Genomic DNA, 27,009 nt, shown 5'->3' with positions numbered 1-27,009 from the left:
AGCATGTTTGTGTACAACTAATCCAAGCATGTTTGTGTACAACCAATCCAAGCATGTTCATGTACAACCAATCCAAGCATGTTCATGTACAACCAATCCAAGCATGTTCATGTACAACCAATCCAAGCATGTTTGTGCACAACTAATCCAAGCATGTTTGTGTACAACTAATCCAAGCACATTCATTTACAACCACTCTAAGCACTTTCATGTACAACCATTCTAAGCACTTTCATGTACAACCACTCTAAGCACTTTCATGTACAACCACTCTAGGCACTTTCATGTACAACCACTCTAGGCACTTTCATGTACAACCACTCTAGGCACTTTCATGTACAACCACTCTAGGCACTTTCATGTACAACCACTCTAGGCACTTTCATGTACAACCACTCTAGGCAATTTCATGTACAACCACTCTAGGCACTTTCATGTACAACCACTCTAGGCACTTTCATGTACAACCACTCTAGGCACTTTCATGTACAACCACTCTAGGCACTTTCATGTACAACCACTCTAAGCACTTTCATGTACAACCACTCTAGGCACTTTCATGTACAACCACTCTAGGCACTTTCATGTACAACCACTCTAAGCAATTTCATTTTCAACCACTCTAGGCACTTTCATGCGCAACCATTCTAAGCATGTTCATTTTCAACCACTCTAGGCACTTTCATGTACAACCATTCTAACCACTTTCATGTACAACCATTCTAAGCACGTTCATTTTCAACCACTCTAGGCACTTTCATGCGCAACCATTCTAAGCATGTTCATTTTCAACCACTCTAGGCACTTTCATGTACAACCATTCTAAGCACATTCATTTTCAACCACTCTAGGCACTTTCATGTGCAACCATTCTAAGCACATTCATTTTCAACCACTCGAGGCACTTTCATGTACAACCATTCTAAGCACTTTTGTGTACAACCATTCTAAGCACTTTCGTGTACAACTATTCCAAGCACTTTCATAGACAGGATAGGAAATACCCAGTTTGCTTCTGCAGTGGAGTCACGAGGACTTGGTAACTATTATTACTTACCTTCCACTGGCTTGGGCAGGACGAAGGCTGAGAGAGTGACTGTGTTTTCAGGGAGTGTGATGATCTTGTTATCCCCAGCTGACACTGTCAACTGTATGACTGAAATACAACACAATTACATCTTTAACAGTTCAAACATGACAATATGGTCTCAGGTTGCATCATATCGCATCAGATGTCCTCCTGAACTCCTGTTCCTACTATTTGATTGGTATGTCATGAACTTGGATGAAATCATGACCACTGGATAGTTGAACAATACTGCTCCCAGCAGTGACCTGCCGTCAAATGACCGCGCCTGGTGATGCGGGTTCACATGATACACACTGTTAAGTCAAGGGAACATAAGCTATAAGACCTACCTATTCATTCTGGACCGCGCTATTGACGCATTCTACTTTCAAATGCTGACACATTGGAAAATGGAGGGGACAAAATGGTGGACTGTGTTTGAATTAATTCTAACCAAATAAAACAAATTAAGTATCCAGATACTGAAAAATGTTTTCTTTTTATGTAATCTTGTTCAAACTTCAAATCATGCACTCACACATACTGCAATACATTAAGCATGTTTAGAGCGCTCCCTGTGAAACTATTTTTTGCATTGAGATATATCACTGTTTTGGAATCTTCACACTATATAATTACACAATGTGATGCCCATGAAATGCTGTCAGACAAGTGCACCAAAACATTTCATATCGAGCTCTGTGATAGGTCCATAGCGCTAGTAGTACCCAATCATATTTCAAGATGTATATTTCATGACATTGGTAAAGCATGGCCGAGCTCTCAAAGGTCAAAGGGGAGGCAATCATAGTTTCCTTGTTTTCAAAGTTACAAAAGGCAAATGATGATCATGATGCAACAGATAAATCGAAGGACATGCCAGACGATATTTGGCAAACAAGCCAATTGAGGAACCCGAAACTAAGTATGCACCTTGTGTGTTTCAAAGGAATTGGCCCCAAACTTTATCCACAGCTTAGATTGTTAGACGAAATGCGTTTGACTTCATGGCCCATAAGGTTTCCTGACTGGCCCATATTTGGGGGATTAAGTGGGCCACAGTGCCCACCTTTTACCAAGTCTATAATGAACTAAGCCAACCTCATAATATATAATCCTAACATCAAAAAAACATAAATCCAGTGCTGGCAATGCACGTCTAAGCCATTTGTGGCCTCACAAGAGAATCTTACTGATGACGTTACCAGAGTTCCATGTGACGTCATCACTTACTGTGTGACATTACAATGTTGGAAAAGAATTACAAATATGGGGAACTTGTAAACTATAACAACATACATACACCAAGTAAAAATACATTATAGCCTGAATACTAACTATCAACCCAAGACTGTAGCTAAACTAATCATAAATCTGGCATTTTAACTACTGCTGGCTATATCTAGTTAGTTTATTCACTCATTCCATCATACAACACTGAAGAAACTAATCACATAATGCATCTTCCAATCAAGGAACAACAGATGTCTTGCCACAATTCCGTGCACTTATATACACAAAAATCCTAAGACCAAACAACATAATCGATCCTTGTACCTGTCACTTCATTATGAGAAAATGGATATGTACATGTATGTGAGGTTTAGTTACTTCAGTAATGTTGACTTGCTGCGAGTGACAATACTATACCCTTAACACACAGCACTCAGATTTGTAATGCTATACCTCTGACACCCTACCTCCACACTGGGGAGCACCATGAGCTCACCCCCCTCCAGAAACCACCTTGCTTGGGACTGGAAAATCTCAGTACCCCCAGACAGTATGTGGCAGTAACCCCACAGAAGTTGACAGATACCCCCCGACAGCACCTGGCAGTACCCACCTTGCGCCTGTGACAGAGTAGCTATCAGACTGACGACGAGGACGGTAATCAGATACATGCATGCTTGTTTCCTACACATCAATGTACACCCAAGCACATGAGCATCATTGATAGTGACAAAGAGCCAAGTGTACACATGTAGACAGCCCCAGTATATGCTATCACAGCATGGATCCAATACTCTGCGGCTGTGTTGCCGAGTGATCAATAAATCTGACTAAGCGCGGGTGGCCACGACAACTTCCAACACATGGGTGTTCCACTGGGATGAATTCTGCATGGGATAGGTGCTGTCTACATATTCTGATATGATGATACGAGATGCAGCAATGCTAATACATTGCCAGTCTGTCACATACACAATGGGCAGAATACTGATGATGGAATGAAGATATTTACTGCAGTAATATTTACAAATATAACTTTTAAATAGCTTGTTCCCATAATCATATTATTATAATTCATCTCATGCCTTGAGGCTACAGGATTTTGATGAAAATAAATATGATAATAAACATTCTTACACTTGAATAAGCAAAGCACACCCCTGGCCAAGTATATAGATTTGGCTATTTTTCTGAAACTGACAAATAAAAAAAACACCTTGAATTTTTTTTTTTAAACTGAAACACAATCACTATGCACCACATCTGGAAATTATGGGATTTCTGGTTATCTGCATCAATATTTAATATTATTTATTAAATTCGTGATTCAAATGCACCCAGTGTCAAAGGCAATCTATAGGCTGTAATGCCATTACATGATGCAGATTCTAGAGGTAATTAACAGATGTGCGATTTAATCAGGGCAATCAATGGTAGGTGCAGACATGAACGGTATTAATATGCAGGCTTGAAGAGAAATAGGTTAATGCTAACCTGCTAGCCCCAAATCAATCTGACAGCCTGTCAGGATATTTTACACTATCTGAATCTTGTTCCAAAAATGACAACAAAATCAAGTATTTGGGTAAATATTGACATTTTCAGAATATCAATTTCATATATTCATAATTCATCTGCTCCACAGAGTTATTCTAGATCCACTCGATATATTTTAAACTCACGTGCTCACAGGATAAACAGATGTTGAGTATTGCAATATCAGGAAATAGAATTTTCCAAAATATGTTTTGTCCAATGATCACTAAGTTGTTGTTGGTTTGTTGTTTTACGCTGCACTCAGCAATATTCCAGCTATATGAGGGCGGTCTGTAAATAATCGAGTCTGGATCAGACAATCCAGTGATCCATATCATGAGCATCGATCCACGCAATTGGGATCGATGACATGTATCAACCAAGTCAGCGAGCCTGACCACCCGATCCCGTTAGTCGCCTTTTACGACAAGCATGGGTTGCTGAAGACCTATTCTACTCCGGAATCTTCACGGGTCGATCACGGGTATTTCATTCTAGAGTATATGAGAGAATGAAGGGGGTTTATGAAGTCTGGACCGAGCAAACCAGTGTCTGATAGCATGAGCAACAAACTCAGCATGGTCACACATAATGGCCACACAATCCCTAGTTGAGCCGGTTTTACATAAGGATGTTGACCATGAACTCAAACTGTCCTCAACAACATATCTTAGGTCAGTCTATCACCAATATGAAGTGGAGCATCAGAGAATTCCCAGACCAAAGTCAAACAGTAAAATATACCATGTAATATACCGTACAAAATTTAAATAATTCCCTTTTTATGACCGGCCTTGTATTCCTTATGGGAAAAGTGTGTGAGAGTAACACTACGATGTTCACTAAAACTGTAACGTCACTGCATTGTAAGCTCACTGTATGCTATCAATGGAATGACACTGCACGTTACAAGTAGTGTGAAATCATACATACATATGCACATATTTATCCATTTGCTTAAAAATATTTACGCTAACATATAGACATCATGTTTCTGTAATTATAGATGAACGTTTAACCCAGATGTTGTTAAACTATTTTAGAGTTAGACACAATTAATCTTTCTTTCATACAAAACTTTAAATAAGACTGCAGGTGATTACCTTATATGGCGCTAACACAACGTATAAATTTGGCACGATAGCTAATTAGTCCATCCAGTTTAATAGAATGCACACCAACACTCTTTATTTTTCAATTGGGAGGTTGGATAAAATTGTCTTCAATTAAAAAATTCCTATCTTACAGTTAAATGTATACAGTTAAATACTCTGAATATAGACCTGGGCAGACATCCATGACAAGAATCAAGGACAGAATCCATGACAAGCAGATTCTATCAGTGAGTGGGATTGATTCCACTATTCAGATATCAGGCATAGTTTAAATTCATGCTATACAAAACACATTGATCAATGTGCATCGTTACACAAAAGTGCTAATTTGAAACGAACAAATTCATTCATAACATAACATCCCTTTTCTGACTATAAAAGGCACCAACCACTTAAAAACATGCATGATGCTTGATGATCAGCCAACTTGATGAGCCAACTCTGATTTCTGTACTTTACATGTACAGGCAGTTCTGGATGCAAAAAAATAAAGGCCATGTTTTTATGTTGTGGATATTTTATATACATGTCTGAATCTGCATATGAGCATTGTCTTTACACCTCAATTTGATCTGAGAAATTGGTTCTCGACAATGCTATTTGACAAAGTTTTTCATTTTGTATCCCAAAAGCAGATATATCACTATTGAAAGCAATAAATTATTGATGAATTAGCTCCTAATGATCAATGATAAATGATCACAGAAATAGTATCATAAACTTTCAGGATTCTGCCCCAGGATATTTGATAAGAACAGGATATTTGATAAGAACAAACTATAAAAACATCAAATCTACAAAATATTATTTCACTATTCTCTGTATGATGAAGACAAACTGAGAAACAATGGCACGTGGGCCATGTCCATCATCAGACTGTCTATCCTTTATACCATGTGCACTCTTACATAAATTCCTTTAAATGCAACAACTGGTGAGTGGGTCATTGGTTTTACACCACCATTAGCAATATTTCAGCAATATCATGGCAGGGGGACACCAGCAATCGGCTACACATATTGTACCCATGTGGAGGATTGGACCAGGATCTTTAGCGTGACGAGTGTATGCCTAACCCATGACCCTGCAACAAATGTGATTGGAAAGCAATCAATCCCAGATTTCATAACTGATTGCTTGGTTAGAAACTGGAATATATCAATGACATATGAAATTGATCAACATAAAAACGAATCCAAATGAATCCAGGGCATATCACAGATACAGGTAGTGTGAGAGATGGAATTGTCTCACTTCTATGATGGAGCACCCAATAAAGGTCAGAAGCAGCTATACATCAAGGGGAACAGAGTGATGGTATCCCGTGCAGCGTTCTTATGAATGCAGATCCATCTGACCTTCAACGTATCTGACACTGAGAGTCGCATTGAGCACTTGATAAATGATTTTCAGGGAATGAGTTTTTTCAGAAATGTCAGCATGTGTCTATCTGTAACCCATCAATAAAACCCCACCTAGCTACTGTCTGTTTCAGACACCAAGAATTTCTCTTTCATATCTTAACATTTCGAGAACTTATGAATGACATCAAACCTGCCATAACCTTTACTGAACATGCTGAATGGAGTATCAGATTTTTCCAGATGGAGTGGACATTTCATATAATGTGCAATTTGAGAATCCCTTGTGTATTGAACAAAACCCCTGCATAGGGGAGAAAGACACACGAGGCTTCACTTCTGAGAATCCCTTGTGTATTGAACAAAACCCTGCATAGGGGAGAAAGACACACAAGGCTTCATAATCTGGTGCATTCAGAAACACAAAATCCTTGTCAAGCATTTGTTTCTTTGTTGCTGAACTCTACAGTCAGAAATATTCAAGCTACACAACTGCAGCTTGTAAATAATTGTGTCAGACGAACCAGTGATTGATATTGTGGGCAATGGTCTACAAAGTCTAGCCATAGCAAGTGGGGTTACTCGATCCATTTAGTCACCTTGTAAGCATAGGTAGCTGGGGACTAATTCTTACCCTAGAACCTACAAGGAGCCTGTTAAGGAAGGAAGACTCAAAGGCTTCAGTTCAAAGACTGAACCTCATGCAAGTGAATCAACAAATTGCCACTGACATAAACATGAAAAAGTAAACCACCATCCATTTTATATTTTCATATATCCTAATCTTCCATGTATCTTTTGTTTATATCTACATGTGACTTTGATCTTGACGAATGTCTGAGACGTCAACCGAACAGTTGGAACAAGGACACACTTGTTTCTCCAGATGGTCACAAGTACTTAGTTATATCATGTGATGCAGCAGAAGCAGTCAAAGAGCTTGTCAGATAACTATTGCCAAGGAACAGATACAAACCATGCCATTAGATAATCTATTTCGGTTTCAATATTCAGTATGAGTACTGTATTTGTCGTATTAAGTGCCCTTCACCAGTAAGTGCCCACTGAACAACTTCTAAACCAATCTGTGAGTATTCTGTTAGCACCCTCGACTAAGAACAAAAATTTATATGACACACTGTATTTTCTGGTAGCATAGGTCTTCAGCAACCCATGCTTGCTGTAAAAGGCGACCAACGGAATCGGGGGGTCAGACTATCATATCCCAATTGCGTGGATCGATGCTTATGATGTCAATCACTGGATTGTCTGGTCAAGACTCGATTTTTTACAGACCGCTGTCATATAGATGGAATATTGCTGTGTGGGGCGTTAAACAACAAACAAACAAACTGCAAACATTACAGATGTTTTATAGAAACACATCTTTTCTCCATACACATTAATCTCAGTTGGACTTGAAAGGACCTGAAAGTAATGGTTGTCAAATGTAAGCAAACAATAAGTGGACATGCACTTAAATAAAATTATGTTATCTCTGCAAGGTTGTAACTTGTAGCTGCTATCATGGGAGCCTTAGAATTGTGAAGAAACAAATTCGACTTCCCAGTCCATGACGGAGAAACATTGGTGTTCATTTAAGTTTCACTACAGTTCCTTACTAGTTCTTCATTTTTACCCAAAATGTATGTAACACAAATCATAATCTACAAACCACAACTCAGCATATAGTAAATCTTGTAACCTTTATTTGCTAATGCTTATTTGAATCAGCCAAACAGACAGGAATCAGAAAAGCAGACTTTTCATATATCAAATATGTTAATGTACTGATGTATAAAATATAGTTACTGGTACTCTTGAATCAGAGGTATGTTATTATCATTTGAAACCTCTGACTGATCAATCAGAGTGAAAGTATGGTAAACTGATGATGAACATCACTCTGATCCACTTCCGTTGCACATACAGCTGTTTGAGTATACACAGAAGCAGATGCAACCCTAGTGACACTCACAACTTTATTTACAATATCGATAATCATCTTTCTTCAGATATAAGCAGATTTTTTTTTTAGCAGTCTGTGCCCCAAAACTTTGAGTCTAAAACCCCCAACTGGTCTCTTGTGGTTTTCTTTTGAGTGGATTTTAGTATTAACAAAACGTCTACCTGGTAACTATTTGCTGAGCTCTACAGACTTTTACTCGACTTTGACCGCCGTCATATAGCTGGAATAATGCTGAGTGCGGCATTAAACAACAAGCAAACAAACAAACTGGACTTTGGCTTGGGGCTATTGGTGGTTTACCTTATGAACGTCTAAGACTACTGATTGTCCAGTGACAATGATTTCCCTGGCATGAAATACTCAGTAACACCTTTCAAATCTGAACATGTTGCCCATCATAAAATTGATATATTGATCTATTAAAGAACCTGCGGTCACCTATAAGTATAAGATAAAACATCTGTCACATATCCTACATCACAAAATTCTGCAAATGGCAGCCAATAACTGGGGAGAAGACAGTTGCCCAATACAACCTAAGTCTGGTTTATATGCAATGGTTTGATCCTGTTTTGTTTTTTTCACACCTAGGTTCTATTTGACACCCTGGGGTTAAATATAGTCAAATGTAGCCCAAGTTTTGAACTGGGTCAAACTGACATAACCCTGGGGCTGGATTTAACCCCTGGGACAATTTAAGTGAAAAAGGTCATGTTTCAAACAATACTGTACAAACGGTACTGATCGATATTCTTCATGAGATGCTAAAACATATAAGGTAACTGCTACTTTGCGCTGCGGACAGACAAGGTCTCACTGCAGCAGTCTCACTGACATTTGAAAATTGTCTTTTCCTTGAACAACGTTTAATGTTTGAATATTTGAGTGTGTATGGTTTCACACCGCTTTTAGCAATATTCCAGCAATATCATGGCGGCGGACACGAGGAATTGGTTTCACACATGGTATCCATGTGGGGAACTGAACCGGGTCTTCGGCATGACAAGCGAATGCTTTAACCACTAGGCCACCCCAAGTTTGATACAATTCCATCAGAATCTGCTCCTGTCCTGCATCCACACAAGAAGGTTCTCTGTGAAGGGCAGCAGTATATGCTTGCAGCAAATACCATGACAAATCTCCTCTCCTCTTGCAATGGTCTGCCTTGAGTCATTGTTTGAACAATTATGGGATTTGTAGGTGACGGTAACTTGTAATCACAGATTGCATGATATTTGATTTGTCTCGTAACCATGTCAGAATATTTACCCTCAAAACTGACTCCGGGTCACAATAAACACCAGGTTAAACATTACCTTGGGTAACAAATGTGCCTATAAACCAAGCTACAGCCCACGAAACACAACGGGACCTTCAGATGTCCAAATGCCAAGGTTCAGATTGCCCATAGAAAACATTAACACTACAAAGCAGAGTTAGAAACTGGCACTAGTCCTGTAGTCCTTGCCAAACTGCCCAACAGTTAAGGTCTCATAAGGACTACCGGTAGTAGAAATTTGCCATTTTTAAAGGTGTTGCTATATGATATCACTTACAGGACTAGTGGACTAAAAATTTAGTTTCTACCTGAGACTGCAAGGGGGACAACTTGGGGGGTGCTATAACCATAGAGCGAACTATTGATGCATCGGCTGCTTCTACATCTGTGACGAGGTCCACAGTTTACATCGATCATACTGTTCTTAGTTTCTGTCGGATAGCATCACAATATACTGATGATATACACTCAGGCAGTTGCCTTGTAAACTATACATTGCTGTATTATTCAGACCACATCCACAATGATGTATGAGACTATTTATCACAGCTACCAGGTATCTATATTCCTAGCATGTCCATGAATCTAAAAATATACAGAGGAGACCGGCTTGACAGCATACTGAATATAGCCAGCTTCATCAAATTCCATTCTTAAATACGACTTATCGTATGCACAAGCTTTTTTTACGTCTAGTTCATACTGAGTGACCTTGACCAAGGCCATTCAATCATGTTTTAGAACAATTCCTAAGGGGTATATCGGAGGTATATCAGGTGTGTAGCCTGTGTCTGAGAAAACAACCATCTCAGACAAACCAGTGATTGATACTATGAGCAACATCCAACAGAGGTGCAATGACACCCAATCCAGTTCTAGTTGCCCTAAGAAAAATCAAAAGAGTGTTGGGGACCTATTACAAATAGATCCCAATGTTGGTTGGTTGGTTGGTTGGTTTGTTGTTTAACGCTGCACTCAGCAATATTCCAGCTATATGACAGCGGTCTATAAAATAATCGAGTCTTGACCAGACAATCCAGTGATTGACATCATGAGCATCGATCCACACAATTGGGATTGATGACATGTATCAACCAAGTCAGCAAGCCTGACCACCCGATCCCGTTAGTCGCCTTTTACGACAAGCATAGTCGCCTTTTATGGCAAGCATTGGTTGCTGAAGACCTATCCTACCCCAGAATCTTCACGGGTCTGATCCAAATGTTAGAATGGGCCTAAATATTGCCCGATATTGATAATTGAACCCATGTCTTCAGGATGGATGGGAAAACTGGTTGAGTGAGTGAGTTTGGTACTAACACCACGTTTAACAGTATTCCAGTGAAATCACAGTGTGTGAATGGGGAGAAAGCCAAAAGTGATGCATTCCTCCAACAATAACCACTTTGGTGGAGGCCAGGAGGACAGGCAAACTGTCACCACTAGACTACCTCTAGGCCTCTATGCCACAGTCAACCTGCTGCAGGGTCTACATCAGCATATATTGATGAGCAGGAATGTAGGTGGACTATGATCTACACCAACCTGTCTCCATGTCAACCAGATCACCAATAACAGGACAGATGTTGCTACTATTAGTGAATATAAAGCAACAATCACAACTGTTGTTTGCTTTAGGTATTTTGGAATATTGCCGAGTGTGGCATTACAAAACAAGCAAAAACAAAACAATTGGGTATTTTGAGTATGTGTGAAGGCTGGCACCAATTATGCTATAATATCATAACATCATAATGACATGGCGCCATTGGCCTTGGACATTGGACAAAATGGGCCCAACTATGTTCTGCTTCATGATTCAGCAGATAGCGAATGAGGAAGGTAAGGCAGTAATTAAGGTCTTAACATTGTGAAGTGTATACTTCTGACCAAATGGGGATTCCTAGTCTGAATAGGCTTGCACTGCAACATGCTTGTCATAAGACTGGTAAGTAAGTTGACAATTATGTGACTTATTGATTGTGTCATATCCTAACATTGTGGCTTGTTTCTCATGCTATCAACCACTTGTGTGACTGTTTTTAGATATTTAAGCATTGACTGTATTTTTTCCAGTTCATTGAGGTATGAAAAAAACACTTTATGAATCTGTGTAGCGGATTCTTACAAAAGTTTGCACATCGGTCTTTCGATTCATACCTCAATGAACCAAAAAAATACACAGTCAATGCTTGTAATTAAATTCAACAATGAAAACATGTTTTATTTACAATAGTTTAACCAAAAGCAGTTGTATATATCAAAGCAGAAAAAAATGACGAGATTGATAAACATTCCATTGATATACAATACTGTGGCGTGACATTCAACAGGGGATTGTTTAATTCGTGCACATACCTTGACACGCCTACAAAAAGTCGGGAGCCAATCAACGGAGAATAAAGTCAAAACAGTGTTCACAGGCCCTGTCAATCAAGGCAAGAGGCGCAAAGAACTGCAACAGTCAGACTGTAACGAACCGGAACAAATATGTCCAGGAGAAGGCGGCTGTTTTAAATGACATGGTCAGTTACCGCCAGATTCAAACATTACTTCCCTGAGAGCGGGAAGACATGAAACACGAAGACATGAGAGTTGTGGAACCGAGGCGAGGGGGAAAAAACAGGCGAGTGAGAATGCACGTTTGCTGTTCCATTCCTTCTCGGCTTTCGGTCTCAATTTGAAATGAATGCAATAACATGTGACCAATTAAGCTAATTGGAATGCACAAATTTCAATGAACACAATGAAATATAGGATTTTGCATGTACTGTACACTGACTTGAAACACTGATGAACACTACATTCTGGCTTCTTTATTTATCTGTGTACAAGTCAGAACAGATTAGTGTTCTGATAAGCAGTTGTTTCTGGTATGTAGCCATCTCATTATAGTGTCTATATGTTGCCAACGCCATACTGATACATATGATTTCAAGTCCAAGGTTCTGCCGAGGCAACTGGCTCGCGGTATCCCCGCTAACAAATAACATCTTACAATCGGGGGGTCACCAGGCGATCCAAATTCTGTAATATAGCTATAGTCTCACAAATATGATACATAAATTTCTTGAAAAGTTGTTGATTTGTCATCAAGATCGTCTGTCTACGTAAGTATACCGACTTCCTGTCTTTTTTTTTTTTAAAAGCGTCCGTGTTAGTAATGGGTAATAATGTAAATGGCTGTAATAAGTTTTGTTGAATGTTGTACGCTATCTTGGCAGTTTTCATTCACTGATGAAAGTGAAAGAGCCGGTACACTGAGAGAGTGGCTTCCTCTGCCCTAATTCATTGGTTCTGCTGCGTACAGCACATGCACAAAAAGACAGGAAAAAGTCTATATTGAGAATGATGGTCAACAAAGTAGATGGCCGCAAACGACAGTGTAAACTTCTAAGATTTTTTACTGGCAAACAGGCAAAGGTTTACAGAGACCATGACTCTTCAGCCACAAAGCCAACAACTTATATATACTCAACGGATAACAATAGCAACTGAATTTCAGAGACTAAATCGAATCTGGCCCCATGACACTGAGAAATATAAACACACAAATTTCCAACAAAGGTGGCTCTAGATTTCGTTTGGTTACAATTTCATTCCAAGACAAACTCTCTGAGATGCTGTCTAAGTATAAAACATGAGAAAAATCTGTATATCATGAGTCGATTGAGTATGAGTAACGTTGTCATTGACAGCGACCCCATTATTTTTAAAATGTCCCAATATTTTGGAGTTTAAGGGGGTCTGTCCCTAGGCATTCACTGTCTTGGCAGAAGACTACAAGACACTTGTTGGAAATAGGTCCAAATTAAGTGATAAACATCATGTGTTTTCAGATTTGCAGGGATTTTTTTCAAACTTGCACTTAATGTTTATCAACACTGTAAAATACAAAATTTATCGGTAATGTACTAAGGAACTCTCTCCCTATACCTACTCTGGCTGTGAGACAGACATGATGTTTCTCTGGAATGTCATGATACAGTGGATGATGTTATGTGCTTCTGTGATAACTGAACCCACCTGGTTAGCAGAATGTGGAAAACAACAACTAAACGGAGGTTGTTCTGATAAATATTAATGCATTTCATGACAAGCGTGCATACAGGGGACGTATACTGTCCCTCAATGTCCAAGGGGCCTGGTAAGAGCTACTGTAACACATCTCTCCACCCACCTTTCTTTCCACCGTCCCCTGACTTCTCCTCTCCACTAGTCGGGGCCTTTGTGGTCCCAGTCTGGGGGATAGAGGACTCATGTTAAACAGGACAGACACATTTTCACATTCAAACCAATATCTAAATCAACATATGGGGAATAATTAACTGATGCGAAATAATCTATTTGTTGGATATTTATTAATCTCTTTGCAAGAGAGCTAAAATAATCAGAACATTTTCCTTTCACACATTTCTATTTTTTTAAATTAATTAGAACTACTTACTGGTGCATCAGTGTTCTCGTCGGATGTCTTTTTATCTGAAACACATTAGATGGACATGAAGTATCTTTTAAAGTACCACAATAGAATTAGTTTTTGCTTCACACGGACAACTGTGTTTTGGCCATCTTGCTGGTTATGATAAATAGAGTAGCGTATTTTCTTGAGTATCACCGGTAGATTCCAAGAAAACGTGTGTACAGCTGATAGCTATTCCGGCTTAGTTTACGAGAAAATACACAAGGTAATCTTAATCCCTGGATGTAAAACAATGCCTAGCAGAACAAAAAATACAATTTAAACGGTAAATAAACATGTCTGGTGATTTTTTATCTCAAATTTTGAATGTGTACTGATGAAGTTTCTCATCACCCGTTCGTTTACCGGAATTTGCTGAAGGGGTAGATCTATGGTGTAAGTTTTTTCTGCGCTTCACATTCGAATTTTTTTCTCCAAAATACTGAATCCGCTAGAGGGGGGTGCGCATTATACATGGGTGCGCACTATACTCAAGAAAATACGGTAAGGTAATTGATGATAAGGACAGGTGTCAAGGGATTAACTTCACGCTGAAGCTTATTTCACTTGTACAGCAACATCCATGCACGTGTGTGTGTGGCTGCTTGTACTGGTCTAGACTTATGCCAGTATCACTAAACATGCTAAAACACCATGCCGCAGTTTAACCATGAATACCCCACTCAGACACAGCATACTGACTCCCTAGCCAACCAGTCCTTGTTTTAGCCCCTTAATGTTGGGCCCAAGGCAGGGTAACAACAAGTACCATCTTTTTAACGTGTTTTAGCATGATGTGGCAAGGGGATAGAACTTTCCACCCTCTGGTCAGACCCTCTACGGTGAATATTCATCATTGTTAACAGATGATGGGAGGCTGATGCATAACAAGGAATGCAAGAATACGAATCTCATAAAATCAGACTGTCAGCAGTTAGTGACTCATCACCTAAAGCTATATATAAGTTCATATTAAAAAAATCTTGCTTCTCATCATATTATATAATGCATCATATAATTATTCAGATATTAATTTCCCAGCCATTCCAACCGAATTCACAATTCTACCAAAACATTCCCTCCACTGCTTCAAAACTTGCAGCAGCAGCAGCAATAGCAACAATGGCATTGTTGACCATCATGATGGGGTGCATAAAAAGTACAACCTTGGAACTAGAACCGAATTCAGCATCACAAGAAAAGGGACTTATGTAGGATTTTTAGGTTTGTTCAGTGACGAGAAGCAAGACATTATATTGTTTGGCCTTATACTCTAACCATAACACATACAAAGTATATTCTTTAGTTTATCAAAAATGAAATAAAACAGACATAAATGCTCAAAATTCAAACAAAAGTTACATGCCATTAACCTAGTTTAGTTTATATTGTAACATAGAGCCTCCATAGTCTGAGCAATGATAAAAGGGGCATAACTCTTTCACTTCACAATTATAACACTTCATTTAAAAATGTCATAAATCGTGATGGTAAACAATCTTGCATTCTGCAGATTTTGTCAATTCTCCAATCATTATGATATTTAGCATATGGAAAGGGAACCATTGTAGATACCAGGACTTCAAATAACAGTTTTTAAAAAGCAAATTTTATCCATTAAGGTGGATCTGGGTGGTGATGGTTAATTGTGAGTCAGAAATTGTGTTTGTTGTTTAAGGGTGCACTTATGAATATTCCAGCTATATGATGTCATCCTGTAAATTGGAGTCTGGACCAGACAATCCAGTGATTGATAATGATAGTCAGTAAATTATTTAGCTTGACCAGTCAAATCAACACAAATGAGCCATTGGTGGAAGCCTCTATTCTTTACTCTGCTTTCATTTTCTGTTTATCAAAGCTATTAATAACATTGTAGGGTAAAGCGCAAGTGAGGCCAATTATAAGACAGATTCTATTTTCAGTCACTAGTTTGATTGTTTCACTTTTACTTGAAGCAGTAAGTTTACATTTCACATTATTCAGTACTTCATATTACACTTTCACGATCAAATTTAGACCAATCTTTACAATAATGTCCTTGAGTTATTTTACTCTATCAGTAAAATCCATCAGTCCCTGGTGCCTCCAAGGATTCGAGTAAACCAATAGCTTGATATACCATGAACACTGTATTGACTTCCATTACAATACGTTTTACATTATATTTTGCAAGTTATAGGTGACGTAAGTTTTAGGTTCCTTCAGCACTAAATGATAGCATATCAGGGTACCACTCTCGAGTAAATTGTTTCTTTGTTGTTTAACACAACACAGCAATATTCCAGCTATATGACGGCAGCCTGTAAATAATCAAATCTGGACCAGACAATCCAGTGACTGAAATTGTGAGCATTGATCCACGCCATATGATAACACACAATCAACCAAGTCATCGAGTCTGACCACACATTTAATTTGGTCACCTCTTATGACCAGCATAGGCTGCAGGAGACCAATTCTAACCCGGAATCTCCATAGAGTTCATGAGTACATGTCACACAACACAATGTATTTTGTTTATAAATACTGCAAATATTGCACAATTAAGACTAGCCAAACAATACTGGTAAGTATGGCAAAGAAACATGGTTACCTTTAGGCTTGTTCCCAGGGACCAGGTCAGCCGGCACACAATTGAAGCTGTCGTCCCGATGGTAGTCCTGCTCACACTTACAAAGCCCCATGCGAGACTTGGAGCCCTCCCGCAGTACACACTCCTCGTGTTCATGCATACATTCGCCCACGATCCCGAACTCACACGATGTTTGCTGATGCAGTGATGGTGGCGTTGTGCTGCTGCTGCTGATGCTGCTGCTGCTGATGCTGCTGCTGGTGTACTCTGAAAAAAGGAGTCAATAGTTAATACCTCAGTCTACAATGAGGGAACTTTTTACACCTTAACAATATTGGAGCAATATCACAGCTGGGAAAACAAAAGAATTCATGATACATTCATGAATACATTCTACAAACACTGGGCATTGAACTTGGGTTTTCGGTGTGATGAGCAAACACCTTAAAAACTGGGCTACCTAAATTCCCATTCTTCAGTCTACAAGTTCTGAAAGCCAAAATCAGAAAAGACTTCTTTTGGGCTTATACAATGTCAGAGGCACACCTAATAATAGTCCTTATCATACATCCACGTCAAAATGCTGAGATCTGATTGGTCCACGTGATCGTGATAAAGTACTATGTATCCCGCCTTGGAGGGGAATAAATTTCTCAACCGGGGAACAAATCACTTATACCCCGCCATGAGCAAGTTAGGCTGCACATGGATTCTAAAAGGCAGACTAAATCTCTGCCCCGCTTCAAAGTAAAAAATCACATGCTTTTTTCAAGTCAATGGAAGTCACATGACATAGCACAAGCTAACCTCAGCTCAAGCGAACAGCTGTTTTCTATCAATTTTGAATTTGTTTGAATTCTTTTACATTGTCATTGTAAAACATGTTGGTAAGATAAATTTGTTGTAGCAGGATCACGAGGGGTATAAAACCAAACGTGGGAGGCATAAAATCCCATGTACCCCTCGTGATCCTGCCACATCATTCTTCTCAAAGACAGGATAAAATCTTTGGTACAAGTTGATACTTGGTTAGAAGTAAACTGAATTACTAAATAAATAACTTTCAATTTGTGTGAGTTTATTAGCGTGAACCAGGAGCGACCCATGAATGACCCATGAGTGACCCAGGAGTGATCCAGGAGTGATCCAGGAGTGATCCAGGAGTAAACAAAGAGTGAGCCAGGAGTGACCCAAGAGTGACCCAGGAGTGACCCAGGAGTGAACAAAGAGTGAGCCAGGAGTTTACAAAGAGTGAGCCAGGAATGAGCCAGGAGTGAACAAAGAGTGAGCCAGGAGTGAGCCAGGTGTGAGCCAGGAGTGACCCAAGAGTGACCCAAGAGTGAGCCAGGAGTGACCCAGGAGTGAACAGAGAGTGAGCCAGGAGTGAGCCAAGAGTAAACAAAGAGTGAGCCAGGAGTAAACAAAGAGTGAGTCAGGAGTAAACAAAGAGTGAGACAGGAGTGAGCCAGGAGTGAGCCAGGAGTGAACAAAGAGTGAGCCAGGAGTAAACAAAGAGTGAGACAGGAGTGAGCCAGGAGTGAGCCAGGAGTGAACAAAGAGTGAGCCAGGAGTGATCCAGGAGTGATCCAGGAGTGAAGGGTGAGGGCTAAACTGTATGCCCATCCTGTCCATTTGAACACCATGTCCAGTAGCTAACAATGTTGATATGTCAACAGAGACATGCTATGAGATTATTACTATGATGACATCATCACTACATTTTAACAATGACGTCTGTACTGCCAATAAGGAGTTTGGTTATCAAAGAAGCTTGGTTCAATGATGGAAATCATCATTATATATGTGCTGTCTCTTTAACTTGCTTATATCTTGAGACAAACCATTCATTCACTCAGGACAGATACCAGCAGTAGAAACTAACATGTTTAGTCTACTAGTCCCCATAATGATAACATAATGCAAAACCCTTAAAAATGGGAAATTTCTACTAGTCCTTATGATACCTTAAGTACTGGGCAGTTTGGCCAGGACTACAGGACTAGTGCCAATTTCTAACGCTGGATAATCCCTCATCCCCTATTGGCTATCCTCTACATTCTCTCCAGCCCAAGTACCTATTAATTGTTGGCCTTATACACCACAGCAGTATTTTCCATTTACACAACTCTGTTTATCTTAGAAACAAAGAAGGACCAACCAAAAGCAATGCCTTGTTCAAGTTGGTTTACTTGACTGAATCACAAGAACCAATATCTGGACCTGGCTGAAATCGGCCATGTTATATATATTATGCGGCCTGTAAAAATCAAGTCAGGATCAGACACTCCATTTGTTGAGCAACAATCCACGCCATCAGGAGACTGTGACATGTTATCACCAAAGTCACCAAGTCTGACCACCTGATTCATTCAGTGGCCTTTTATGACCACCATAGGTTCCTGAGCACTAATCCTAACCCGGTATCCCCCGGAGAACTAACCATTCATCTCCACTAAATCACCTAGTTTCTGTGTCAACAGGTGCCATCTCTCTTCTCTTCCAAAGCTGGTGGACAACAACATATGGGTCCCCAAGAATAATTTGCTGTCTTTCATTATTGCAGATAACATATGGTTTCATCAATCCAGTTCGTTTTAATGAACGTGTGTTTACCAAAAGAAATCAAACGGCAATAAAAGATTTCTCATCAACAGACCATCCATTTTAATGTGATCCTCTATTTTCTCTATTAATACCTAACACTAGTCACAGGTGCAATAACTGAAGGAGACCAATAATGCAGCAGCGAAACTCTCAGCTGTCCCAGCATGCAATACTAGGGTGTTAAAGTGGGGATCAACAGCATCAGATTCATCTGCCTGTATCTGCAACGTGTGGCATTGATGTACTTTGAAACTCAAATTACTGAATACAAATTCTGTTCTGTTTTAGATCCACAGAAGAAAAGGAATAAAAACTGAAAAAAACAGGGAATGGGGAGAACTGTACAGAAGAAACATGTCAGGCTATAAACAATATTGGGCAGATGAGTTGCAGAATGAATGGGACATTGCTTGCGACAATGAGAAAAGGTCACTGTCAGTTAAAGGAAATTCAGAATTTAAAAGGGGGTGGTCGGGTAGCCTATTGGTTAAAGCGTTCGCTCGTCACGCCGAAGATCCGGGTTCGATTCCCGACATGGGCACAATGTGTGAAGCCCATTTCTGGTGTCGCCCCCCCACCCCCTCCCACCCCCCTTGATATTGCTGGAATATTGCTAAAAGCGGCTTAAAACCATACTCACTCACTCAGAATTGAAAAGATAGGCATGAAAAAAACTTTCTAAAATCAAGATAACAAATCGTGAAACAAGAACGTATCAAGCAAAACAGCTTATACATAAAAAGTAAAGATTTTTCAGGGACATGTGGAAAAATGGGATTAGACAACGACAGAAAAGAGGAAATTCTACTGAAAATGAAAAAGACAATATTGTCACTGACAACGAACAAGTTTTACAGCATTGGAAAACTCCTACACATCTGATACTCCACACTCAACGTTTGATAAAGATTTCCACCAAGATGTTATTGATCAGCTACCATGACAGAAAGAGCTGGAGTGAGATGTTAACATTTCTCATGTTTCTATACTGAATACATGTAATCTGAAACCATTCACAGAAGTGGAGACAGCTGTTTTGCAACAACGAAGGAACAAAGCTATTGCTACAGGTATTGATAACATTTCCCCTGACAACTGCAAAAAACCCTGTTGCACCAGAACAAAGCATACCATCTTATAGGGCTGGGATGAATCCAAATTTACTACCTGGCTACCCGACCCTACACAGGTACCCACTGTAGGTCTCAAGAGTTGGGAACACAATGTCTAATTGGGAATAGTTTAACTGTAGCGCTGGCAAAAACTGTTTACATACATGTATGAAACCAGAGACTATATAAAAGATATATGGTCTCTTATGAAACGATCAAATCATGCATACACTAAAGTTGACTGAAGCTTTATCTTTACTCAAACATACTGTAAAACAGGAATTTAATGCGACATGTAAATAATGCGAGCTCTTGATTTTAGACATAAATGCGCATTTTAAAAATGCGAGTGCCCATACCCTTTCCTAAAAAATTTATGCGCTGGATTTATGTTCTGTTATTTTAATTAATGTAACCTATGTAAATAAATGACATTTTGAGCAGGAACTGTGAGTAGACATGAATAAATAAAATAACTGTGCACATTAAATCCCCTGTCCATGTTTTTTCAGTGTGAGATTCCTTCCTTATTTTAATATTATTTAAGCTAATTGATGGCCAAGCGTGAGAATGCTTTCCTTGCAGCTATCATTGTGTTAGTGTTGTTTTAGTTGACAGTCTGTTGGTACTAGTATATACGTTTGGCCCTTTGAAACATGAGATCAGTGTATTAGTGTCATGAAACCCATTCATGCACGTTGGCTCGTGTCTGCTCTTGACAAGCTTGTAACGGACACTGATGGGATAATTCATGGCTGGCGCCAATCTGGGCTACTTGACAGGATGTGAACTGACCACTATTCAACTTCACTTTGTGTAGGTGACTTTGTTATTTTGTCTAGTAATTTATTTATCTATTACCTTTGTGACTGATTGTTGTCAGTGGCTGCTATCAACTTGTAATGATCTGATATCATTGTTTTTTTATGTAATACTAGTAAATAATACTGAAGTGATTTATTTTGTTTGTTGATTGTTTCCTTATTTTGATGGTACAAAATTAATGAGCATAACATTAATACGACCTTCCGTCACACGCATTTTTTGCATTAATATTCTGCTCGCATTAATTTCCTGTTTTACAGTATACAAGTCAAAAGGAATGTGTGCATCATCATAAAGAAATGCTAACATAAGTGACTTGTAGTGTAACCACTGAGCTCTAGTGAGTTTTTGTCATTAAACAATATATCACGTGACCACCTGGGGTCCAGGTAGTACTGTTCGTCCTACTCACGACCCACCCGACCCGAGTACCCGAGTTACCCGTCCCAGCCCTACCATCTTAATAACACTGTATTGCCAAGGAAAAGGAATGATGGTCTCATCTGACTCTTTTGACCCACTGAGTCACAGAGGCATGACTCTGCTGTCGATACCCAGTAAAGCGTACACAGACATTCTTAATCGTAGAGTAGAGTCACGGGTTGAAAGTTGATAAGAAACTTAGACAGTCGGGTAGCATAATGGTTAAAGTGTTCACTTGTTACACCGAAGACCCAGGTTCGATTCCCGACATGGGTACAATATGTGAAGCCCATTTCTGGTGTCCCCCGCCGTGATATTACTGGAATATTGCTAAAAGCGGCGTAAAACCTCACTCACTCACTCACTCACTAATAAGAAACTGGCTAATGAACAAAGTAAGTTTAGACGTGCAACTTCATTGACCACATTCATTCCTTGTGCAATATTATTAATACAAGAAAATTATCCCGAAAAAAACAACATTCATGTTTAAGAGGTCTCTTGAAAGACTTTACCAGTCTGGATAGTGCATATTTTATTGCATAAATAACATGTTATATTTTTACGTTGTACAATACATGACACTGTAATAAAAAATCTCCAATCTCATAAATCTTATCTATTATCGTAAAGACACTAAACATCTATACTCCCCAATTATTTTTATGCTCAAAGTTGAAAAGAGCAAAGTGAACAATATGTGAGAATTGTGGTTATGCTACACTGGGTCTACCTATAATCTAGAGAATTACACAGTGGTAGAATAAAGAACTCCCTACCTCAAGGGTTCAAACTGATCGTAAAGATTTGACTACCCGGTACATAAAAAGCAGACAGTGCTGAACAGGGGTCCGGAAAATTTAAAATCCCAATCGGACATTTGCATAAAATGTCCGGGCAGAAAAATTTAAATGTCCAGTAAGCAATATTTTAAACCGGACATTTGAGATTCCCAATCGGACATGTCCGGCGCATATAACGGTTTCCGGACCCCTGGTGCTGAATGTTGTTGAAGGTTTTGTTTTGCATAGACATGGTAGGAAAAGAACCATTTTAATGATTTTGAACAGACCTCAATAAACATGTTTATGATAGTGAGCATGCTTCTCTATCCATGAGCAAACAAAACACTGGTTCATATCTGACCTGCCTTATACATGGTATAACTCATTTGTATGATGTATTAAATTACTCATGTTATGCAGAACCTGTAAATCACCCTAACACAAAATCTGAATTTCCTCTCTAATGTCAAAACACTGCAGATGCCCAGTAAACATAAATATATATAAGGGGCATAACTCTGCATCACTTGAATGTAGGCCATTGCAATTCTGTTGATGTTGCGTAATTCAATAAGGATTCCAGCAAAATACATCTATCATGTCTGTGTTGTGTTTTATTCACGAGCTTCCAAACTGTTATGGCAGAAATATCAATAATGAAACAACATTCTCTTATATTTTGTCATAACTCATAAGAAATGATGCAATTATATGACCACAAAAAATAATAATTGAAAGATGGATGGACCAAGGATTCACATAACATAGAGGTCCTGTTTATTTGACACACTTTTTATACATATTACGCCTAAGGATATTTTTTCTGTCACTTGTAGTGCCTACAAAATCACCCAAAGGACTGGCATCCTTGCTTTCAACGAACAGAATGTTCATGATGTTGACAATAAAGTACATTTCTAATCTCTTCAAGGCTGAAATAGAATCATTTTAGTTGAAGTTATTTTCATATCAATATCTTGTAGACTAAGAACTCATGTAACACGTGCTCTGAAAATTGAGGTTGTATCTCAAACTCAGCAGTGACACTGGACAGTTTCCATGGCCTAGTGAGTGAGTGAGTAAGGTTGGTTTTACGCCGCTTTTAGCAATATTCCAGCAATATCACGGCGGGGGACACCAGAAATGGGCTTCACACATTGTACCCATGTCGGGAATCGAACCTGGGTCTTCAGCGTGACGAGCGAACGCTTTAACCCCTAGGCTACCTGACCACCCCCCATGGCCTAGACGAAACCCTAATGAGGCAATGTAACAGATCATTTATCACTGACATTCCCACACCGGACTGAATAGGAAAACATGAAAGCTTAAACACAATACACACTTTTTGCAATGTTGTTTGTATGTTTGTTGTTTAATTCAGCACTCAGAATATTCCAGCTACATGATGGCGGTCTGGATACAATCGACTCTGGACCAGACAATCCAGTGCAATTGGGGTACGATGACATGCATCAAGCAAGCCTGACCACCCAATCCCGTTAGTTGCCCCTTACGACAAGCAAGGGTTGCTGAAGACCTATTATACCCCAGATCTTCATGGGTACTGGTACTGGGTTGTCACAATTAAATATGTAAATATCACTGAAATTCAAAACAAATTGTTTTTGACGATGGAATCTTTTGATAAATAAGTTCAAGAAAATATTAAAGATGCAATACCAGGTTCAAAGAAAGTTTCAAAAAGAAACTGAAGCTTATTTTGGTGTCATAACAGAACTACCTGGAATTCAATGCCAATCTAATTTTAGCTGATACCTGTGAAGGGAATACTCTGTTACTTCTGACAAGTAAACCTACCATATATCAAAATTTGATTTTCAAAATCCAGTAGCAAATAATTTACTTGAAATGCAAGACCTTGCGCCTTTAAAGCAGCTATGCACACTGCAAATATTAAAACTCCATTAGCATGACATAGAACAAAAAGACTTCAAAAGCCAAGCATATCACCAAAATTGAAAACAGTCATAACACAATTACACTGACAGATGGGGCCGCTGGTCATAAATCAGCTCGGTTCTACATGTTCCCATTCAGCCCTAAGGATGCTGTAACTGTGGTGCAGGGTTGGACAACAGGTCTTATTGATTATGAGATCAGATCTCGAGTATACCAGAGCCCCATTGACTAGCGGAGACGTCAGGTGGTTATGGTAAAACCTCCTTGGCCACATCTGGGATTTCGTCTTGTTTTCCTTCACAGAACAACTGGGTCAACATAAACATATTTGTTGTCATAGGAAACATCGTTATTTCCATATGATTTCAGAATTGATGAAAATCAATAAACTTCTGAAATATGAGACGTTTAAATGGATTTGTGGGAATCCCTAATTAGGAGAGACTTGACATTGCTCATAGGCCATGTTGACCCACTGAAGAAAATCAAACCATACTCCTCATGTCCTGGTAATTAGATTGAGTCTTGTTTCTCATATACCTCCCAGCCTTTCGATGTTATTATCATGTTTCTTCAACCCGACAACCTGATAAATGTGATACAATGTCAGAGGTGAAACTTCAGATTCATTGATATTATCAGATGAATGAATTCACAGGTATGACATTAATTGTAACATCTTCATTTTCATTAGTTTGAATAGTCTTGTGTTCATGTCAAACCGTGCATGCATCGTTGCCTGGGCATTTAACCAAAGGGCAGATAACTCTAATCTACCAACCGGAAAGCACAATGTTAACAATCTCTAAACCTGTTTACACAATTTAAACCATGTTAGTATGCTTTGCTGAAAAATAAAATGTAAAAATACTCGAATTTGCACCATCTCATCAATTAAGATTAAACCAAAAAGTCAGAAACATAAGTCTTTATCTTTTGGCCTCAGGATACCTTGAGCATCTTGACATTAGGCAAACAGCACGGCTGGTACTTATCACTGTCACAGGCACTACACATTTTCTGCTAGCACTCAAGTTGTCATAAATGACAAGAAATACTCCCATAAACAATAAATGTTCTTAGTTTATAATATTTCAAGAGGTTTCTGAGAAAACTATCAAACTATTGTTGTGAATTTTAAGTGTTCAAAGGGTAAATTAAACAAAAACTGGACAATATGAGACATCCTTTTCTTCAAACCCTGAAATAAGCACTAGATGTGCAAGACTTAAAAATATAGCAAGGGCTGGAGTAAGAAAATATCAAATTTTGTGCCTAAATATCAATCTTATGTCAGAAAAATTCCTTTCCACATTTATATATGAGACTACCCTAAGTTTTGCAAAAGGAAATAAATATATGTTTGACATAAAATATGTTTAATAAACATGTTAGTATCAGCATCAGTGTTTATAGTTTATTATATTTCAAGGGGATTTTAAGAAATTACATAAACATTGAAAAAAAGCATTATTGTCTCTGCTGTTGTAAATCAGTGAACAAAATTGGTCTGATTCTATTCAATATTGTGAGACTTTCTTGCATCTGCAAGTCTCCTGACAGCAGTGTATGAGAGGTGCAGGGGCCAAGGAGACTTTACGTGAGCAGAAGTGGCCACATGACTGGAATGTCTGATCAAGGGAAATCTTACAACTACAGTTAGGGTGGACACTTGACATTTGGAATGCATGGAACATGGCTCACGTAAGCCACTGGGACATGGCAGGTATGCAGTCGACGCAGCCTCATCGGAATCTCCTCCATCACCATGCTCCACGCCACCAGCACTTTCAATAACCGGGGATTTAGCTCAGATACAAAACTAAGTGTCTGTGGCAGGCAAAATGGGAAAATGCTTTATTTTGTCCTAACATTGCAGTCAATCTAGTCATACAGAAGTAAGTAAAGTAGCCTTTTCTTCTTGATCATGTTAATACTAATAATAGTCTTGTTATCAAATAAATTCAACTCAGTCTTGGAACCCATAACAAAAGTTGATTATCATGACAATTTCTAATTCCAATTTCTAATCCCAATTTCCGACTGGGAATTTGACCAACATTTGCTGCAGACTTGAGCACATTGTGATATTAGGCAATACACACAGCCCAAATTGTCTGGTAGACTGTCCACCAGTCTAGTATCATCTGACAATAGTGGAAACATTAACACTTTAAAAACAGGGTTAGAAACTAACAGCTTTTGTCCACTAGTCCTCATAATGATAACATGTAGCAAAACCCTTAAAAAGGGCAAATTTCTACTGGTCCTTATGATACCTTTACCATTGGGCAGTTTGGCAAGGACTATAGGACTAGTGCCAATTTCTAACGCTGTTAAATCTACCAAAAGTGATGTCAAGTGACCAGTTCCTGCTAGTAGACACAAAAGGGCACGGATTGCTTCAGAATATCAGCCCCTGAACACATCTAGATAATCCTTGGACATGGCAAAACACACCATTACTCAGAAGAGTCAATGCACTTTCTGGTGTAGTCAGCACTACAATCAAAGTTGATCACAACTACTATAGCTGTAGCTGGCTATCAGCATGGCCATCTGAAGGGGAGTGAATAACACATCTAACTCCACTGAGGCAATGTAGACACAGACACAATGAATTGCAATTTATCACCATTCATTCACTACAAGAGCACTTATTATCAATAGTTATATTTCTGTGTCACATCAGCTGTCACAATAAAAAAGTTGTTTCAAACTATGGGTGCAACTTGTTA

The 27,009-nt window shown here is 39.0% G+C and overlaps 1 protein-coding gene across 1 annotated transcript in view; it reads right to left on the bottom strand.

Moving 5' to 3' along the window:
• LOC139472896 (dyslexia-associated protein KIAA0319-like protein) overlaps nt 1-27,009 on the bottom strand; it is a 93,132-nt gene that overhangs the window by 43,166 nt on the left and 22,957 nt on the right. The window contains exons 4-7 of the mRNA XM_071255362.1: nt 16,621-16,866; nt 14,010-14,044; nt 13,743-13,803; nt 1,058-1,156 (exon numbers count right to left, since the gene is read on the bottom strand). Coding sequence (XP_071111463.1) covers nt 1,058-1,156; nt 13,743-13,803; nt 14,010-14,044; nt 16,621-16,866 — 441 coding nt within the window. The remainder of the gene's footprint in view (nt 1-1,057; nt 1,157-13,742; nt 13,804-14,009; nt 14,045-16,620; nt 16,867-27,009) is intronic.

This window comes from Haliotis cracherodii, unplaced genomic scaffold, assembly GCF_022045235.1.
Source record: "Haliotis cracherodii isolate W230 unplaced genomic scaffold, xgHalCrac1.p SCAF_1, whole genome shotgun sequence".
Taxonomy (NCBI): Eukaryota; Metazoa; Mollusca; class Gastropoda; order Lepetellida; family Haliotidae; genus Haliotis; species Haliotis cracherodii.
This window is presented reverse-complemented; position numbering and strand designations above follow the sequence as displayed.